Source organism: Lathamus discolor, chromosome 1 (genome assembly GCF_037157495.1).
Source record: "Lathamus discolor isolate bLatDis1 chromosome 1, bLatDis1.hap1, whole genome shotgun sequence".
Lineage (NCBI taxonomy): Eukaryota > Metazoa > Chordata > Aves > Psittaciformes > Psittacidae > Lathamus > Lathamus discolor.
The window spans coordinates 105,061,949-105,079,801 of record NC_088884.1 but is presented as its reverse complement, the minus strand read 5'-3'; the positions used below and the strand labels follow the sequence as shown (position 1 = coordinate 105,079,801).

Here is a 17,853-nt window from a genome sequence, read left to right as displayed (position 1 = left end):
TCTTCAGAGGCACATACAGAACCAGACATATTTGCAAGGCTTTTATTAAAGTATATATGGTGAGATCGATAGCATTTTTGAAGATTTTTAATGCTGAATAAAAATGATTCATATTCAACTCCTACAGCAGGTTCCCAAAGAAGAGTCATCCAATAAACATATATGGGAAATACTATCTTGACATTGCAGGAAACAGTATTTTATCTTTCAAGCACTTACTGCACAAATATGTTTTCAAGGTCTTCAGATCTTCAGATTTATTCTTCTGAATCACAGAATCACACAGAATCACAGAATCCCAAGGGTTGGAAGGGACCTAAAAAGATCATCTAGTCCAACCCCCCTGCAAGAGCAGGGTAACCTACAGTACATCACACAGGAACTTGTCCAGGCGGGCCTTGTATATCTCCAGTGTAGGAGACTCCACAACCCCCCTGGGCAACCTGTTCCAGTGCTCTGTCACTCTTACAGTAAAGAAGTTCTTCCTGATGTTAACGTGGAACTTCCTATGCTCCAGTTTACACCCATTGCCCCTTGTCCTATCCCTGGATATCACTGAAAAAAGCCTAGCTCCATCATCCTGACACCTACCCTTTACATATTTGTAAACATTGATGAGGTCACCCCTCAGTCTCCTCTTCTCCAAGCTAAAGAGACCCAGCTCCCTCAGCCTCTCCTCATAAGGGAGATGTTCCACTCCCTTAATCATCTTTGTGGCTCTGCGCTGGACTCCTTCAAGCAATTCCCTGTCCTTCTTGAATTGAGGGGCCCAGAACTGGACACAATATTCCAGATGCGGCCTCACCAAGGCTGAGTAGAGGGGGAGGAGAACCTCTCTTGACCTACTAAGGCAAAAGCTGGTTCAGGCTTCATATTAGTTTATTCTCTCCACAAAGATAGGCCCTAATCCAAATAACAGTTGAGCACATACTTAACAGTAAGTACAAGAACACTCTCTAAATTTGGGTTTTGCTAGACTGTGACCTTTGCTGTCATGGATGCTGTTCATTTGTGTTGCATAGTGCAAGATGTGGGTTATATCTGCATGCTGATAATACTTGATCCAAACATCCAGGTCTGTATTTAGAGACTAATCAACAATTTGAAACTATTTAGTCTCCAGCTAGTAATATTGTTTATTCCATGTTTATTCAGAATGTCATAAATGCCCTGTGATTTACTAGCAATTCTGCTCCAAGTGTAAAGTTCATTTATACCTTTGGGAAATTTTTATCGGCTGAATCACCAATTCTAAGAGTTTCAGGAACTACTGTTAACAAAAAAATGGAGATGCAGCAAGAGGTAGATACTGCCATTTAAATCTTGAAGTGTCTATAACCAACAAGGATACCAGCAGTATCTGGACAAGAGAGCACGAGACTGTAGTTTCCAGTGAACATAATTCAACTCAATAACACTTTCATGTGGTTCACCAAATGCAAAAAATTATTTCTACTATATAAATATGCAACAGATTATCAGAAAAAGTCAGTGTGGTGTAGTTGACTGCCCTGTTGACCTGTTAAGATGAGAACCTCTAGTGATGGTGTACTAGAATAAGCAATCCAATAGATTATTGCACTTTTGAGACTCATGTCTACCACACTGAAGTCCTGCTCCCATCTGGAATTTGTGTATACTGTAGACTTTCTACAAAATATAGAGTTGGGCTGAAGTGTCTTTTATAAAGGTATAATATTGAAAAGTATTCCAGTGATTGTTAGTACCGTGTTAGTACGTATTTTTCTTGTAATAAATATTTTGTGATGATTTCTCTCTCATAGCCTAGAAGGCATAGCTTTATCTGCTACGAAAGTAACATATACCTCATTATAGGCTTCTCTTCTTGCCACAGAGCTTATGTCATTGAGTGTACTAGTTTCAATAGATGAAATGCTAGTTTAGTAGGAATAGAATCTTAAGAATTTCCAACTTAAGAAAAAAGAAGTCTTTCCTGAGAAATACTTAGTAGTGTAAGCAGGGTAAATATGCCTTCTCCCTGTTACATCCCACCTATGAGAAGGCAAGAGTAAATAAGATTCACAGATTCCCTTGATGTGGATTAAGGTGAGGTAACACTTGAAGTCTGTATGTAAACACCATCTTTAATGGAACAAATTAAAGTTTCAGCGCTGAATAATAGCTAACTATGTGTAAAGAATACTGAGTGCTTCATCCATGTTTTCCTTCATTTAGTTTTTCAATAATTTTTTAAAAATTGTCCTCAAGATAAGTATAATCTGTCAGAATTTTCAAGTTTTCTAAGCAACAGCTGCATAGGATACCTTTATTTAGAATACAATTCTTTGTTTTTCTCTTGTTTTTACTTGGAGCAGTAATCCTGAATTTTCTTGTATTTGCAAAAAAACAAAAAAGCCCCATCTTTATTATTAGAATTTGTATGGCATAGTATTTACATGGTACTGCAACAATTCATTTTTCAACAGAAAAGCAGGACATGGGATTGCTGAGATGAAACACAAGGGACCTGGCCATACATGTTAAGGAAACACTTAATGTGAATCACAAATGTAAATTCACATGGTAATTCTTTGGTATGGTGTCATCATTAGTCTTTATTGCCCAGTTTAAACAATTTCATGTTCCGTATAGAGTATATGAGCTTTTTTGCATGCTGACATAGGTATTGGTGCTGTACTGATGCCACCAAAAGAAAATGTTAGAATGAAATTTTAGTTTGCATGTCGAGGGTACTTTTGTAAAGTTCTACTCAATTTATGCTTTAAAAGAAGAGAAAAAAAAAACCAACAAATCTCCAAACAAAAATATTTTAAAAGCTTTAATCTCTCTCTAGACATCATTTTTTTCCTGTATTCTGCTAACTTGCTTCATTTCCACAGTCAGGTTTACGTGTCTTGAACAAAATGTGTGTAGACTTCCTAGATGCAATATTGCATCAATGATCATTTAAAAATTACATTATTTTAGAAAGCTTGTCATTTTGCATGCAGAAAAGACTAGCTTTATTAATTGCATTGCTCTCTATTGATTTCTTGATTCATCTGATCTGGTTTTTAAATTTTATGTTACTTTTGATAAACCACTTTAATTACAACTAGTGCCATCAAGGAGCAGTGACCTGTATCTTGGATTTCCAGGACTGCAATGATGCTTCATAGTATCAAGACGTGTCTATTTCTAACAAAAGTTGTAATTGAATTATTTAGCTCCTTATGGTCTTTCCTTATAAAAGTGAGAATGTTTTCATAAGCTATTGTCTTCACAGTGAATGCTCTAATTATATAATTATATTGATAAATTTATTTATTTGGGTACTTTCTCTGCACTGTTGTTATGTGCTGCTTCTTTACCCTTTTTTTTAAAGGAAGCAGTGATGTGCGTTGGGGCATAAAGTTTTGTATTCTTGCTGCCCTGCTTGCATACTAGAAGAACGCTTCCCAAACCAACACCCAGTATTTCAGTGTAATTCCAGCATCCTGAGAAGTGTAAAGCATTTGAAAAATACTTTATTATCAATATATGCATTGCATAAAGAGGGGTTAGTCCCATATGGGTCTCCTATGCTCTTAACACATTGTGTTTCTATGTTCCCTTCACCACTGTTGATAAATTGAGAGTACATTTCATTTCTTAGTGTTGTGATGTTTTGACCAACTTTTAGTGATCCCATTTCTTTTTCCTAATCTTAATTGTATCTTGCTTCTTTCCAAGTTACTGTCTTTTTTTCAAATCTAGTGCCTCAGAACAAACTGATTAATGCAAACTGCAGTGCTTCTTCTCATTTCTCCTGCAGTTGGCTGCTCAAATCTCTCCTCTGTTTTGGACACAATTCCCCAGTGTGTCAAGCTTCTTGTTTCTGGAGCTGCACTTGAATGAGATATTTCCAAACATCTTTACTGTAGCTTTAATGCTTACTCTTAAATCATTCTTTCATGTATTTTGGGCTAAATTTCCATTTAGATCACTGACAAAGTTTCTGGCCACAAAGAAACCTCATTCTCAAGGAATTCTCTCAGTGTTTCTTGATCACTCTTCTCTTCCTTACCTTCTTTGGTATGATGAGCAGGGTTGGATATTACCTGTGTGTCAGTGTTGAATTCTTCAGACATTGGGGGAATAAGGAATCATTTTTAACCTGTTGTGCAGATACTTACATATTGTTCATCTCTTAGAAGTCTGGCCTAGAATGAAGCAGGCACTTTTGGATCACAGCAACTTTTGAGAACACATGATAGCACAGTTACAAATGAGCTACAGAAATTTTGTGCCTGTAAGAAAAGCAAGTAAACGTGGTTAAAGCTCAGTTAATATGTGGAGGACGAGTTAAAAATATGTAAGTAGTGTTTAGCATTGAGTTTTGAGTAGATACAAAAAGAAAAAAAAAAACAGAAGGCAGTCCTGCTGTTTCTTGTGTAATCAGAAATAGCTGAGGGCCAATTCTGAAGATGGGGAGGTTTTGATATCTGAGCTAGATATCCTGTTTAAACACGCAAGGACAGTGTGTTTAAAAAAACAAACAATAACAGCAAAACACCAACACCCCCCAACCCACCAGCACTACATATATTGTACTCCATCTAAAGAAGTGGTTTAATATGATGTTTTAAAATAGAGTGAGCTAAACAAATATAGTAAAAAGATCAATGATTAATGGATCAAGGTTGAGTTGTTTGCAAGGATCGGTTGCCTACTTGGAAGGCTGACTTCATAAAAGAGGGTAGGTTGTGTTTGGGGGCTAGGAGAAGACTGCTGGAGAGGGATTAAAAGAAGGAGTATTAACCCATTAAATCACACTCAAAATACACTGAAATCGGGAAGACAGGGTGACAGGTGATGTGGCTGATAAGATAAAATTCTCAAATGCTACACCCAAACGCACACGCAAGATGAAAAACCTGTTTCTTTTAGGAAATTTGATCACTATCTTTGGACTTTTGAGTTCAGGGAGAGCAGGAGTAAGTAAGAAGTCTGGCTTTATGATATGAAAAATAGATAACATCTTCACGATAAGTGTGGCATATACAGAATATGCAATGAAATATAATACAGTAGTCCTTTCAGTGTGAAGACACTTTGTGTTTCTCAAGTGGCTGCTTCTATGGCCATCCAAATTTACACAGCAAAACCTGTGCCCCTTAAATCCAAAGCAGAGTTTTCAGTAAACATCTGTTCATCCCAGGATTTGGGCATTTGAATCTTCTGAGAAAATTACAGCTGTACAAGTGGAAGGATCAACATTAAATTACTAGCATTGTTGACTTAGCCAATACACACAAGTGAGCAGGGCTTGCCTCTATGTACACTTTTGGAGCTATCAAGAAGACTCACGATTTTACCATGCTTCAGAATTTCAGTTTGTATGATCTCAGCATCTGACTTTTAAGGTCAAACTGTAGCTTAAAGATATAATCCTTTCAGATCCTGAGGGAATTGAAGGCATCCGCCCCTGACACACACTGTTCTCCATACCAGTCTCTTTGTCTGAGATGGGGTTGAGACTTGGGGCCTCTGGGGAGTCATTGTGATTGCTAGCTCAGAAAATCTGCTTTTTTGCATCCTGCTCATCTTTGGGTGCTGTGCCAACTGCGAATTAGGAGTCAGCCTTTCAGTCGTCCATCTGATTGTTTTCCTCTCCTGCATTCACACATGTGAAGTCATACAGCTGTTTTCGGTGGCCTTGAAAGTGAGGCCCTTACTGACATGGTTAGTAGTGGACTTGGTAGTTCCAGGGTAAAGGTTGGAATTGATTATCTTTTAAAGGTCTTTTCAAACCTTGTTGATTCTATGATTCTATGAACCATAGCACCCTCAAAAATTGGTATGTTCCTGTAGGTATTTCTCTGTGCAGACAGGGATACTAATACTGAGGTAAATTTTCCCCTCAGCTGATGCCTGCTACATAAACTCTGTGACAGCACTCATTTCATTGTCTTGGAAATGCAAAGGAAAGTAATTTAGCTTTAGCTCCCATTAGCATGGTTGGTATTTATAAAAGCTAGGATGCATGAGATACTTGAGCTGGAAGAAATCCTGATATTTTGAGCTCATCAATAATAGGAATGTTGTTGAGTTGCAGAGGTCTATCAGTGAAATATAATAAATATAGTTCTACAGGGTAGAAATGGGCAAATAAAATACCAGAAACCAATTCACATCATAACACAGAAAATAATATAGTTCTGTTTCTGTTGTGTTTTTTAACCATCTTTTGTTCTCTATGCTGTGAAATAAAGAAAGGAAAAGAATACAAATTATAGTTGTGTGTGAGGCAATAAGTTATTTGGGTTTCACCAATTTTTTAAGTAATTGTGCTTTGAAAGCAAAATCTATGTAATCTAAGCATTTAGCAATGGTGAGAGTATTTTTTTCCTTCATCTCAAACACTTGAGTCTTGACAGTTCATTTTCTTTCCTCCTTCCCAACTGCTGAGATATTAAGCAAACATCATGGCCAATAAGACTATGCATTTAAGTGACTCAACAAAGTGAGCTGTTTTCAAGTCTGAAAAACTTACTTCTCTTACTCTTAAATTTTTCAGTATGGCAGAAAAAGAATGCCAATAGATATGTGTTAGAAGTTTTCAGCTAGATACTGAAAAGAGAAAAAATGATGTGTGCATTCTTCTACATGTGAAATAAAAGTTAAGTCCCGTTCAGTGTTGAAGCAATATAATTACGTTGTCCAAATATTTATGGAAACTGAGAAAAAATGGCTCTCCAATGCATACTTTGAGGAATAATTCTTCACATTACACTGAGGTCTGAGAAACTAGATGTGTTTTGTTCAAAGAGAAAAAATGAAAAATATTGCTTTTGTTTTACACCTGCAATGTTTACGATTACTTTGGGGCTCCAGAACTGTAGCTTGACCAAATTCATTGAAAGTTCACCTGAAAATGTATTCATTCACTGAAGTTCACTTTTCTATGAGACCTATGCATCTTTACTATGATATCCTAAGAAGTATACCTGAGCATTATATATATACACAATATATATATTTATATATACACACTCTCCCTTTCCCCAGCTAACTATTAATGAAGTGGTAATTCCTAGTTTCTTAAGCTGTCAGTATCAATCAAATTTGAAAGAAGTTTTTGGTTTAGGTGTGTATACAGAAGGGTGTATTCTGAAAATTTCTAGCCCTCTGTTCCTTTCTGCTGTCAGAATCAAAAATATTAACTTAAGCTGCCAGTACAATACTTGTGAGCATTATACAGTAAAACCTGAATCTGAAATATCTTACATGGTGTAGATAGGGGTGGGGAAGAAGATATTAACTATTATACCAATACCAAGGCTTCTGGAAGGGGTTTGATTGAACCCTGAGAATGTAACAGACCAAAATGTGGTACATAGGTTTCTTTTAAGATCAGCAATATGGATTGAGAAGACCTTGAGAAGAACCTTTTAATCACGGTTTGAAAGTAAAACTAACATTGATGTGCTTTATTAAGAGTATGAATTTCCTTGCTAATAGGAAAAGCCCTTTTACCTTAATTTTAGAGTGAAACAAAACTGTCATTTCCTTGTTCCCATTTAACAAGAGGATATTCTATAGCAACTTGGAGATGACATTTCATTATCTGATTTTGTGTCATCTTTGAGGACCTGATCAAATGTGATTAATCCAATAACACTGTTAATTTATTGATTTAGGGATTTGATTTAAGTTACAGGCATGACAAGGATAGTTATTAATCTCCTGGTTGTTATAAAAATAAATGGTACTTTGGGATTAAGCATTAGGCTTACTGTGTTTTAATTTTGCTTACTTAGGCTTAGGTAAAAATCATCAAAATATAGACAGTAGGGGGTTTTGTCAGTTTTTAGCAGTGCGAGTTTAAAGGGAGGAGACAAATTAATAGGTGACCTGGAGACTCTTTGGTCCACCCACAGAGCTGAAGTGTTGAAGTGTTTGTCACTCAGAGGAGGCATTCTACTTAGAGTCAACTTCAATCTAAATCAGCCTGTCTTGAATGTTATGAGTAATTCTTGGTGTTGATATTTTCTATCAAACTTCCTTATGGCTTACAGACTTTTAAGCAGACAGTCCTTGAGAAAAATATTAATCAAAAAATAATAATTTTCCATGAAAATTAGAATAGTCTTTATCTTTCCAACCCCCAACAGTTTGGAGTGGATGGTCATAGGAATGGTGTGTGTTATGCAGAGGAGAGTTGCTCATCAGGACACGTGTGTTTTTCCAGGTATTTCATTGCTATTGCATCTATTACTTATCCATATAACTGAGGTACCGCAGAGTTCTGAGCTGTTTAAGTTGTTTTCTAAGACATTCCTTGACTTAAAATAACCACCTGCTGGGACTGCAGTAGTTCAGAAATCCCACTGTAGGCAGCACAGGATTCCTGAGGCTGACAGTTCACAGGGTCAACCTAATTTGAAGGCAAGTAATTTTGATGTGCACAGGATTCTGAATGCAGGATGACAAAGTACCTTTTCCCATGTCACTCCACATCACATGAGGAACTGTTGGGTAGCTCAGGAGTGAGGGTGCAAGCAAGTTATGGCAGGCCTGGCTCACCCAAGCCTTCACACGGTCATGCAGCTTGTTTAAAAAAGTAGCTGTATCTGTACTTCCAGAGGAGCTGGCTATGAGTCAGCCTCACTAAGGAATGCAATTTTTATGCTGACACTTTATATAACATTGGCTTCAGAGTAACGGGTGTTAATGCTGAATATTGTCTGCATTGTTCTGATAATGACATCACAAAAAAACATGCTGCAAATGTGTTTGTCTAGCCAGAGGGAGCTGTGATTATTTCCTGTCTCTCAGGAGTGCATTATTAAAATAAAGCCTCTTAGTTCCAGGCCTGGTATGAATAGCTGACGTAGCTAAATTTATGCATCTCTCTTCACATAATGGAAGGAGTTTTAAGACTAAGGCTTCACAGTATGAATCAGATGCAGTCTTTCTTCAGATGAGAAAAATTCAAACCTGTTTCAGATTCCTGTCATTATGTATAAGCTTGAATTTAGCACTGTGTCAGCATCCATAAATCTCTCACTTTCTACATGTGCATGTGAGGGTGAAAGCTTTCTCCTATGTATGATTAACAAGTTAATGTAATGGTTCTAATTGCTCATATGAAATGAATCTTCATGTTTAGGAACTGCTGCATTTATTAAGGTGTGTCAAAGTCTCTAAATGAGGTGGTTAGTATTAACCAATGCTGTCCAGTGATAACAAACAGAAAAAAGAATATTAATCATCCTAAAGCAAAACTGAGAATCCAAGTTCTCAGCAAGGTTAGTTCTCTGCTTTTAATGACCAGCTTTGTGGAACACTGTAATGATGTCCTTTTAAATTGAAAAAATAGTGGTCTACAAATCAACTTTTCCTGTTCCATCAAAATTCAACTTAGTAGTCTGTAGTCACATAACATGGTTTATTTTTCAGATTTTTTGGGGAATGCAATTTATAATACAGCAAACAAGAAAATTTAGAATCTGTGTTTATGAGCGCTGAAAATAAATGCACAGATGGAGAGAGGCAAGTTTGGGTTTTGGTTCTCCTTATAAATGGCATTTGGGAAAGTCTTAACTTCCATAACTGAATTGTGAACTACATGAGGACAGGTCTGTTGTGATATGTTGAACTTTTGAATCCTGTGCTCAGCATCATGTAGTATAGACTCTCAAATTACAAACACTGATTCTGATTTTTATCTCAAATTACTTTATGCTTTGCTCCATAGTCTTCAGGGAACTGAGCTCAGTGATAGTCATAAAATGATTATAATGCAGCTGTGTGCATAGTAATTCTACAATTTGAGTGAGGTTACAGCTCAGGGGAAGTTTTAGAGTTTGTGTGAATAGACTTATTTGTTCCATCTGACCAATGATGCAAAGCCTAGTTCTTATGTCTCTTGTCCCTTCTACACTGATGTAAGTCTTCTAATTTTAAAGTGAGATATTTATTGTGATACAAATGAGGGCAGAATCAGTATGAATGCATAAGTCAGCAGTCATAAAGCAGAGACCAGTAGGTGAGAGCAACTGTGTCACAAACATGAGCTAGAGAATTCGCTAGCTTTCTTTAATCAGTGACTGTTTCATAAACAGTTACTTTCTGGGTGAATGAAGTTTTGATACAGTCTTTGAGAGCATTAGAGGATTCATGTATATCTATGACAATGGGCCAAAAATGACAAGAATTTATGTTGGAAAATTAAGCTGTGTTTTAGCAGTATTCTGATGTTTTACCAGCCTTGGTTTCTGTTTTTTTCTCTGCTCCCTTCCCCCTTCCCTTCTTCTGTAATACAGGGATTTGGGAAACAAGTGGATGTGTCATATATTGCCAAACATTACAACATGAGCAAAAACAAAGTTGACAACCAGTTCTACAGTGTGGAAGTAGGTGACTCAACCTTCACGGTTCTCAAACGCTACCAGAACTTGAAACCTATTGGCTCTGGGGCTCAGGGAATAGTTTGGTAAGTATCAGCAGTTTCTCTTATGCTTTTAAAATAGGATTTGCCTTTTGCATTTCTTCACAGTTTGCTAGCCACAGATATTGTCTAAAATCGCAAAAATAAGTCAGGCACAGATATCCTGAGGCAGAAGGAGTCTAGTGGTTTGCTAATAAATTCTCCTGCTGGTGAGAATGGTAGCACTAGGTTTGTTTCTCCACATAGCAAAATACAATTAGCAAGGAAGCAGGAGAAATATCATAATTGACATCTGTGGCACTACTTCCAGAGGCAGCACAAATAATATCCCAAGTAATCCCTGTAATTTTAGTCTTTGTATAGTAGACGTCACTGAGAGCAAAATAAAAACTTGTCATATCCCATAGCATTCTCAAGTATTCAAAATGGAAGCCTTTCAAACTGAGGTAACTGCTAATGTTTTCTATACTTTTTAAAAGAGATGTTTCAGTGATGTGAATAATGCAAACGAAAAACACAAAATCAGTAGCTCTTCTAAATAATATGACTGGTTTATGGAATTTGAAATCATTATGTTCAAAAGTTGTGATACCTTACGTGGCTTTTTCCACTGCATTTTTAGAGATATGTCTTAAACTTTGGTGGATTGTATTTAAAAGTCTCTGTGTGGGCGTTTGTTACCTGTTTAATTACAAGGCATTAGAGTAACTAACATGATCAGAGTAACTTGATCAGAGAGGAAGTCTAATTCTACCTGTCATCTTTAGCACTGCTCTTCTCTGACTTCTGTATAGTATGTGTTACAGTTGGAGGTAGTGGTAAAGCAACAGATTTCTTTAATCTAGGGGCAAGTGGGCTTCCATGGATCATTGGCATTGGCACTGTAATTGACTATGTAACAACAATTAGCAACGTATTCTTAGGTCTCAGGCTGTCAATTCTAGTGACACAAGTCCACCCAAGTCCAAAAATTGATCTAAATGATCAGGTATTTTATTTATCTCTTAAAGAGTTAAAGGTTAGTTTAAAAGGGTTAAAGGTTAGTTTAAAGGTTTAAGGTTTAAAGATTAGTTTAAAGGTTTAAGGGTTAAAGATTAGTTTAAAGTTATAAGGTTAAGAAGGGTTAAAGGTTAGTTTAAAATCAACTTCGGGAAAGAAACATACACTGTGTTGTGTACTATTAATATTCATTTGCACTATTCATCTACTTCCATATATAGTAACATGTTATTTCGTACTACTTACTATTCTCTATTCATTTTAGAGGAAAAACAGATTTTGCTGAACCTCTCTGCAACTGAATTGCTGTAATGATCAATTATGAGCAGCAAAAAAAAACCAAAAACATAGAAGTTGAGCTAAATAGAATCAGAAAACCTCTGTGAATTTATCTTTTTTACTAAGAGCTGGCAGGCAAAAATTAAGAAAATCATATCAGAAAACAAGTAAGTTCAAGTGAAAGTTAACACAAATCTGAGCTGCATGGAAAGGCCATAAAAGGCCCTTTACAGTTTGATGATACACATATATATTACATGATAAATGGGGTAGATAATGAGCATTTTTGCTTAGTATGTATTATATTGTAATCTACTTCTCATGAGGTATAATTTAGTGGAAATACATTAACAAACTATAAGCAAAGCATGAACAGTTGATGATGAAGTAAAAAGAAAAATAAAAAAAAAAGTGAGATAAATATATGTATTTTAGCTAAAGGAAAACAATACATGAGGAAAAAATATTTAGTCATGTAAGTTTCTATTTGGTAATAGTAACCATTATGTAAGTAATAAGTTTACTACATAAGCTTAAATAGTGTAAGTTTCTATAGGAGAAACACTATTTAGAAACTATAGGTATTTTGATGGATACAGGGTTACACCTGGAAAAAGCAGATTAAGTGAAAAAATATTCTGAAAACCTGCCTATTTATGGAATGCTGCTGGATCTGTTGGTGGAAGTATTTTAGCCTGCTCATCTTGTTCTTTTGCAAAAGGTAGCCATAGAAAGTGCCTCTGTGAAAACAGTGGGAAAAACCTAGATAATGGTTTCTTTTAGATCCAATGGCCCTGTCATACTTACTGAGTTGTTGATTGAGGAGCCTAACAGATCTGGGATGCAATTCTGTCTCAGTAACAGAATTAGCAGAAGCGTAGGAGCTGAATGGGTGATTTCTGTTTCTTCTACCAAACGCCAGTACAGGTAGAATAGCCCAGAGAGGTTTAGGCTCAGACTTCTCATAGCATGCACTATTTCTGGATTTTCCTTCCAGATAATTGTAGGTAAAAGGATCCTACCTGTTTTCTGGCTGGAGCAATGGGCTACCCAGCCACTGGAGACAGCCTTAGTGCATAGCAACATCTGTTTTTACTGAGTAATGAAGGTAGAGTATTGTTCATATATGCTAATGACCCTTTCAGGCCCGAGCTGCCACCAGCAGTTGCAGACTGCTTCTTGACTAGTGTAGATATTTGCAGCTTGGCAAGTGAAGTCCATGCTGTCTTCCACACACTAGAAGAGCTGAGCTGTTGATGACTTTTCTGCTTTGCCTAGTACTTGGCCACACAACTGTGACTTCCACATCTTAAGAAAAAGGGACCTACTTAATTATAGATTTTTTAAATGGTTTAGCATCAGATCTCTCAGTACCTATCAGGTGCAAGATATTGCATGTCAAGGACTGCCTCAGCACTACCTTCAGGACCAAATTCCACTTGCTAGCTGCAGCCTTCCTCTTGTATGTGGGATCCTGTGTGCCCAGTGTACTGGCTGCCTTAGCACCTTACCAGATACACTTGGGCAGGCAAACTGTCTGCAGTCCAAAAGGTAATTGTAGAGGCAGAGGAAGAGGGAGAAAAAACATGATGCTTTTCAGGCTGCTCTGAAATCTGTTGTTGCAGGGTTCTTAAGAGAAACCACAGAGTACTGAAATTTTCTCATGCAATTCTATAAATAGATGACAACATAAGCAGCAGAATTTCAGTGGAAAATAATTCACATCACAGAACAGAAGGAGGCACAGGAAGTAAGGAATGTGGTTATGAAGGAGTTTGGACTTCATTTCACTTGATTATTCTGAAAATAACATCAAAGACAAAATAATTTTCTTGATATAGAAGCATTAAAGTAAATATATTAAGGTCTTCATAAATGATAATTTATTAAATTATGTGAAAAAGAGGAAGCAATATAGTGTGAGAGTTATAATTGTCCTTGCGCCCATGTGAAATAATCATAAATTCAGTCAAAAAGTTGTATTGGCTGTAGATGTAGTTCGTACCGTATCTTTGGAAATTTATTGTGAAAGCCGCCAGTGGTTTTTGTGTTAACTATGTTACAAAACTATTTTTGCCAGCAGAAAGAAAAAGCTGCTTGGAATCTCTTGAACAGGGAAGTTGCTCTTCACTCTGCACAAACTGCCCTTAATGCAAGTGTAGGTTGTTTGCCCACTGTACATCATGCTGACATCTGCGAGAAAGACTATATAGGGTGTATTTTCTTTAAATGATCATGCTGTTATAGGCATGATGACCAAGCCTGTAACATGGGACACTGCTGAAACAGATCGTCTAGTTGATTAGGCTAAGCTGTAGTGATAAAAACTGCAGGCTTTTAACCGCACTTGTTGATCGTTAAGTCTGTGATAGAAACAGAAAGCGTCAAAGGTAGAACGAGTTGAGAACAGTTTTCTGAGTTTAGATATGTACCACTTGAACTACTGAGAGAAGAGGTAGTTAATAACCTTCTGCAATGTTAAAATTAAGTTGACAACTACCTTATTTTACAAGGAGGGGAGAAAGAGAGAGACAGGTCACTTTCAGCCTGCAGGTATGGATAGTTTAGATGAGGGTGGAGGGAGAGGAATTTTCATGTTCCATAAAATCAACAGAAATAGGCTAATGTTGGAGAGGGTGTTTGTGTTTCAAATGAATGCTTTTTACCTGGAAGGAATGTAAATGATCTGTAGTTTTTCTGTGGTGGTTTACAAGCTATCAGTTTTTATATTGCCTGTGATACTTTTGATACTGCTGAAATGTCTAGAAAAATTATCTTCTGCAGGAATATTTCAAAAGCAGCTTGAAGAGGCTGTGATAGTTTTTGAATTTGTGATGGAAGCAAGGGTGAAGTCCAGCTTTCTATAGCAGCTAGTGAAGACATATCTTACAAGCTTGAGGACGCAAGAAGTTAAAATCTTAGAAGCAGCTTATGAAGACATTTGTCCTGTTTTATGACCACATTGGTGCTTATACCTGTGTGCATTGTCATGAGAAAGTGTTAGTTTTAAAGACTAAGCCGTCTGGATGAGTATCAAGTAGATTAGTCTGATGATGTCTTCTAGCTGAAATCTTGAATGTTTATCTTGCTCTTTTCTGAAGAGTGAAGACAAGCTTTTCACACTATATGATGTTGGGATATAGTCTGATGATGTGTCAGCTGGACCAGGGGAGTGTTAGCTAGGAAGTGCTTTATGTTGTCTAGTTTATGCAAGAAGTTTTTGTGTCTTGGAGTAATGTTAGAGGCAAGCGGAGTATGGGAGCAGGAATGATGGTTTGAGGATAGTTTTGAAGAGTCATGGTAGCTCTTCAGTGAATGCATTATAAATTTGAAAGACATCTCATCTGCAAATATAGGGGAGATTATAAATATATTCTTGAAGTAGTGAATTGGGCAAATTACTGCGCCTTTTTTTGTTTTCCTTGGACTTAGTGATTTGGTATCTTTGAGCCTGACTGTGAAGGAGATTGAAGTCTTTTTGTGACCCCTGTAACAGGTAGAGTCAACAAGTCAACTGATAGCTTGCTATGTTGCCTAAGGTTACCATAGGTTCTGATTTAATTTGTAATTTGGTGATTTAATTGTAATTTGGTGGTTGAATCTTAATGAGTGCAGAATTCTTTCAAATCAATGTGTTGTGGTGGTGGTGCTTGTTGTGGCCTGTATTACTGCTTATTCTTTCCCCAAAGTAATCACAGAAGCATAGAATCATTTAGGTTGAAAAAGACCCTTAAGATCATTGATTCTAACCACTAACCCAGCACTGCCAAGTCCACCACTGAGCCATATGCCAATGTGCCACAGCTACATGGTTTTTAAAAACCTTCAGGGATGGTGACTCAACCACTTACCATACCGTTCAAAGGCCAGAGGAGGAATGCAACAGATATTTTCTATTATAAGATGTCCGTTATGAAAGATTTGGGTTTTTTTTTTGCTGTTCTCCCTGGAACTATTGTAAGGAAGTGTGCTGTTGTGTCCTAATATTGGTTGTAGATTTGTTAAGTTGGGGTTGGCTAAAATTTCATCTATTCTCTGAATATCCATGTGTTATATGTGCTAAGACAATTATTACAGGGAAACATCTTCCATTGCCTTGATCTCTGGTGGACATCTGTGAATATATGAATATAGTCAATCAGTAGAACCACTTAAAATACATTTGAATTTAACATAACTACCTTCTGTGAGGGATGTGCCTGTAAATGATGAAGAAGATAAGATATTTGAGTTTGCAAAAACATTTGAGCTCTTTTGTATGATGGTTATCTTTCTGTTCTGGTTCTGTGTAGCACAGCTGATTCATGGTCTGAGCATACAGTTCTACAGTGATATTGCAATGGGAATAATGGTAAAAGCCATAGAAAAGAGGAGCTGATACTTCTGAGCATAGTCAAGTCTGAGCCCATACTGATCAAAGAAGAGTAGTAGTCTGTGTGTTTGCTATGGTGCAGTGGAAAAGATACAGGGAATAATGAACATCTCAGTGTTTTAAAGTTAATGCACAATATATTTGTATTGTTTTTCTGGACACTGGTGTATTAAAGTTCTTGAGAAATCAAAGTATTTCTCCTGTGTGACCCTGCTGTCCCAGTAATACTGTTCTGATTTCTTTGTGCCACTGAATTGACATACTGTGTTCGCTGATAGAGGTCAACATTTCTGCTTGTATAAACTGGCACAGCTCCATTGAAGTTCAGAGGTCTTGTTACCATGGGACAGATCAGTGATTTTCCTCAGAGGAGGAGAAGAAATAATGAATGTTATTTTGAGGAAAAATTAAGTGAACCACATACCCAGATGCGACTACAATTTCAGTGGCCCTGAAGGGAGCAGCAGTGTTAATTTTGTCAGTCCCAGTCTCTCCTGTGAATCAGTACTTGAGCATATGTCACGAGCTCAGTTACCCTCATTGCAATTCCACAGTCACATCTTGCAGACTTTTTGTGCTTACCATTCTGTAGACCGGGGCAGATTTATCCTATTCTGTTAAAGATTCTCCACATTGTATCCATTAGTTCAGCTTGTGTTCTCTTTCTCATGCTGTTGTCTGCTTCACTGATGTGCTTTGACACTCCACTCCTGAGGAGGTTTTTGAAGACGTCTTTTAGAGAGTTTTTCAAGCATTGTGTGTGAGGGTAATGTAGAGAATAACTGCCAGTTTGTACTGTGAACTGTTACTGTACTGTTACTGAAGTAAGCATGTCAGTTTAAATGAGTTCTCTGATGTTACCCAGGGCTACACATCTCATACAATGCAGCACCTGATGAGTTGGTTTAGTTTTTTTCTGCTGAGAACAAGTGGTTTAAACTACTGCCTGTTTTTTTTTTTTTTCACTTGAAGCTCTGAGATGTTGAAATACTGTAAAGTCCCAGCAAGCTTCAAGCCTCGCTTATTCATTTGTACATTGCAGGATTCATCTCCAACTACGAATTGGCATTCACATTGTAGTTTTCTTTGGATTTTCTAGCGTGCTGTTGCTCTGAAATGCCAAAAATTTAACTGCATGTGTTCAGTTGCCAATTAATCGCTGTCTGATCTACATCTACATTTGGAACAGCATATTCTGGGGGTTTTGTATTATGTTACATTTATGCCTTGATTCTTCAGATAGCAGTATTTTTCAGTTGGATCAGTACAACTCTTAGGCATAGAGCAGGTTTGTTCAGAGCCATGACTGGATGATGATCCTTCTAGAACCATTAAAAATTTATCAGCTTTTCCTTTGCAAATTTTGTGGCTCAGGGGTGTTACTGATGTTTGTGTAACTTCAATTCTTTCTGCATTGGCTGATTAAAAACCTAATTTAATTCACACTTTTTGCTATCAGCTAGTAACATTTTATAACTCCTTTTAGATGTGTCAGGTTCCATCCACTCCTACCCCATCTATAGCTTCCTTTTTGTCACTGCCAGATCTCCCTTTTCTCAAGTGTGAGTTCTATCTTGCTCCTACGCTGTGACACACTGGGCAGATATTTTTCAAGACTCTCTTGCTTCTCCTGTTGTGTCGGGTTGTTTGCCTGGAGTTCAGTCGCAGACAAATTTCAAGGAGGAAATTAGGGTTAGAATTAACTACTGTCAGTGCATTGCAGCCATTCCTTACCTGAGTTCAGACTTATCCTTTTATTCATTCACTTGAAGGCCTGTCACCACTGAAAGGAGGACTGTTACATTGT

At 37.1% G+C, this 17,853-nt stretch overlaps 1 protein-coding gene across 3 annotated transcripts in view; it reads left to right on the top strand.

The window, feature by feature from the left end:
• Positions 1-17,853, top strand: part of MAPK10 (mitogen-activated protein kinase 10) — a 177,035-nt gene that overhangs the window by 105,252 nt on the left and 53,930 nt on the right. The window contains exon 7 of one of the 3 annotated variants that reach the window (XM_065665211.1): positions 10,215-10,441. In XM_065665211.1, the coding sequence (XP_065521283.1) occupies positions 10,215-10,441 (227 nt within the window). Of the gene's footprint in view, positions 1-10,214; positions 10,442-17,853 lie in introns of those variants that run through there. The other 2 variants (XM_065665213.1, XM_065665212.1) reach the window with 2 other exon arrangements.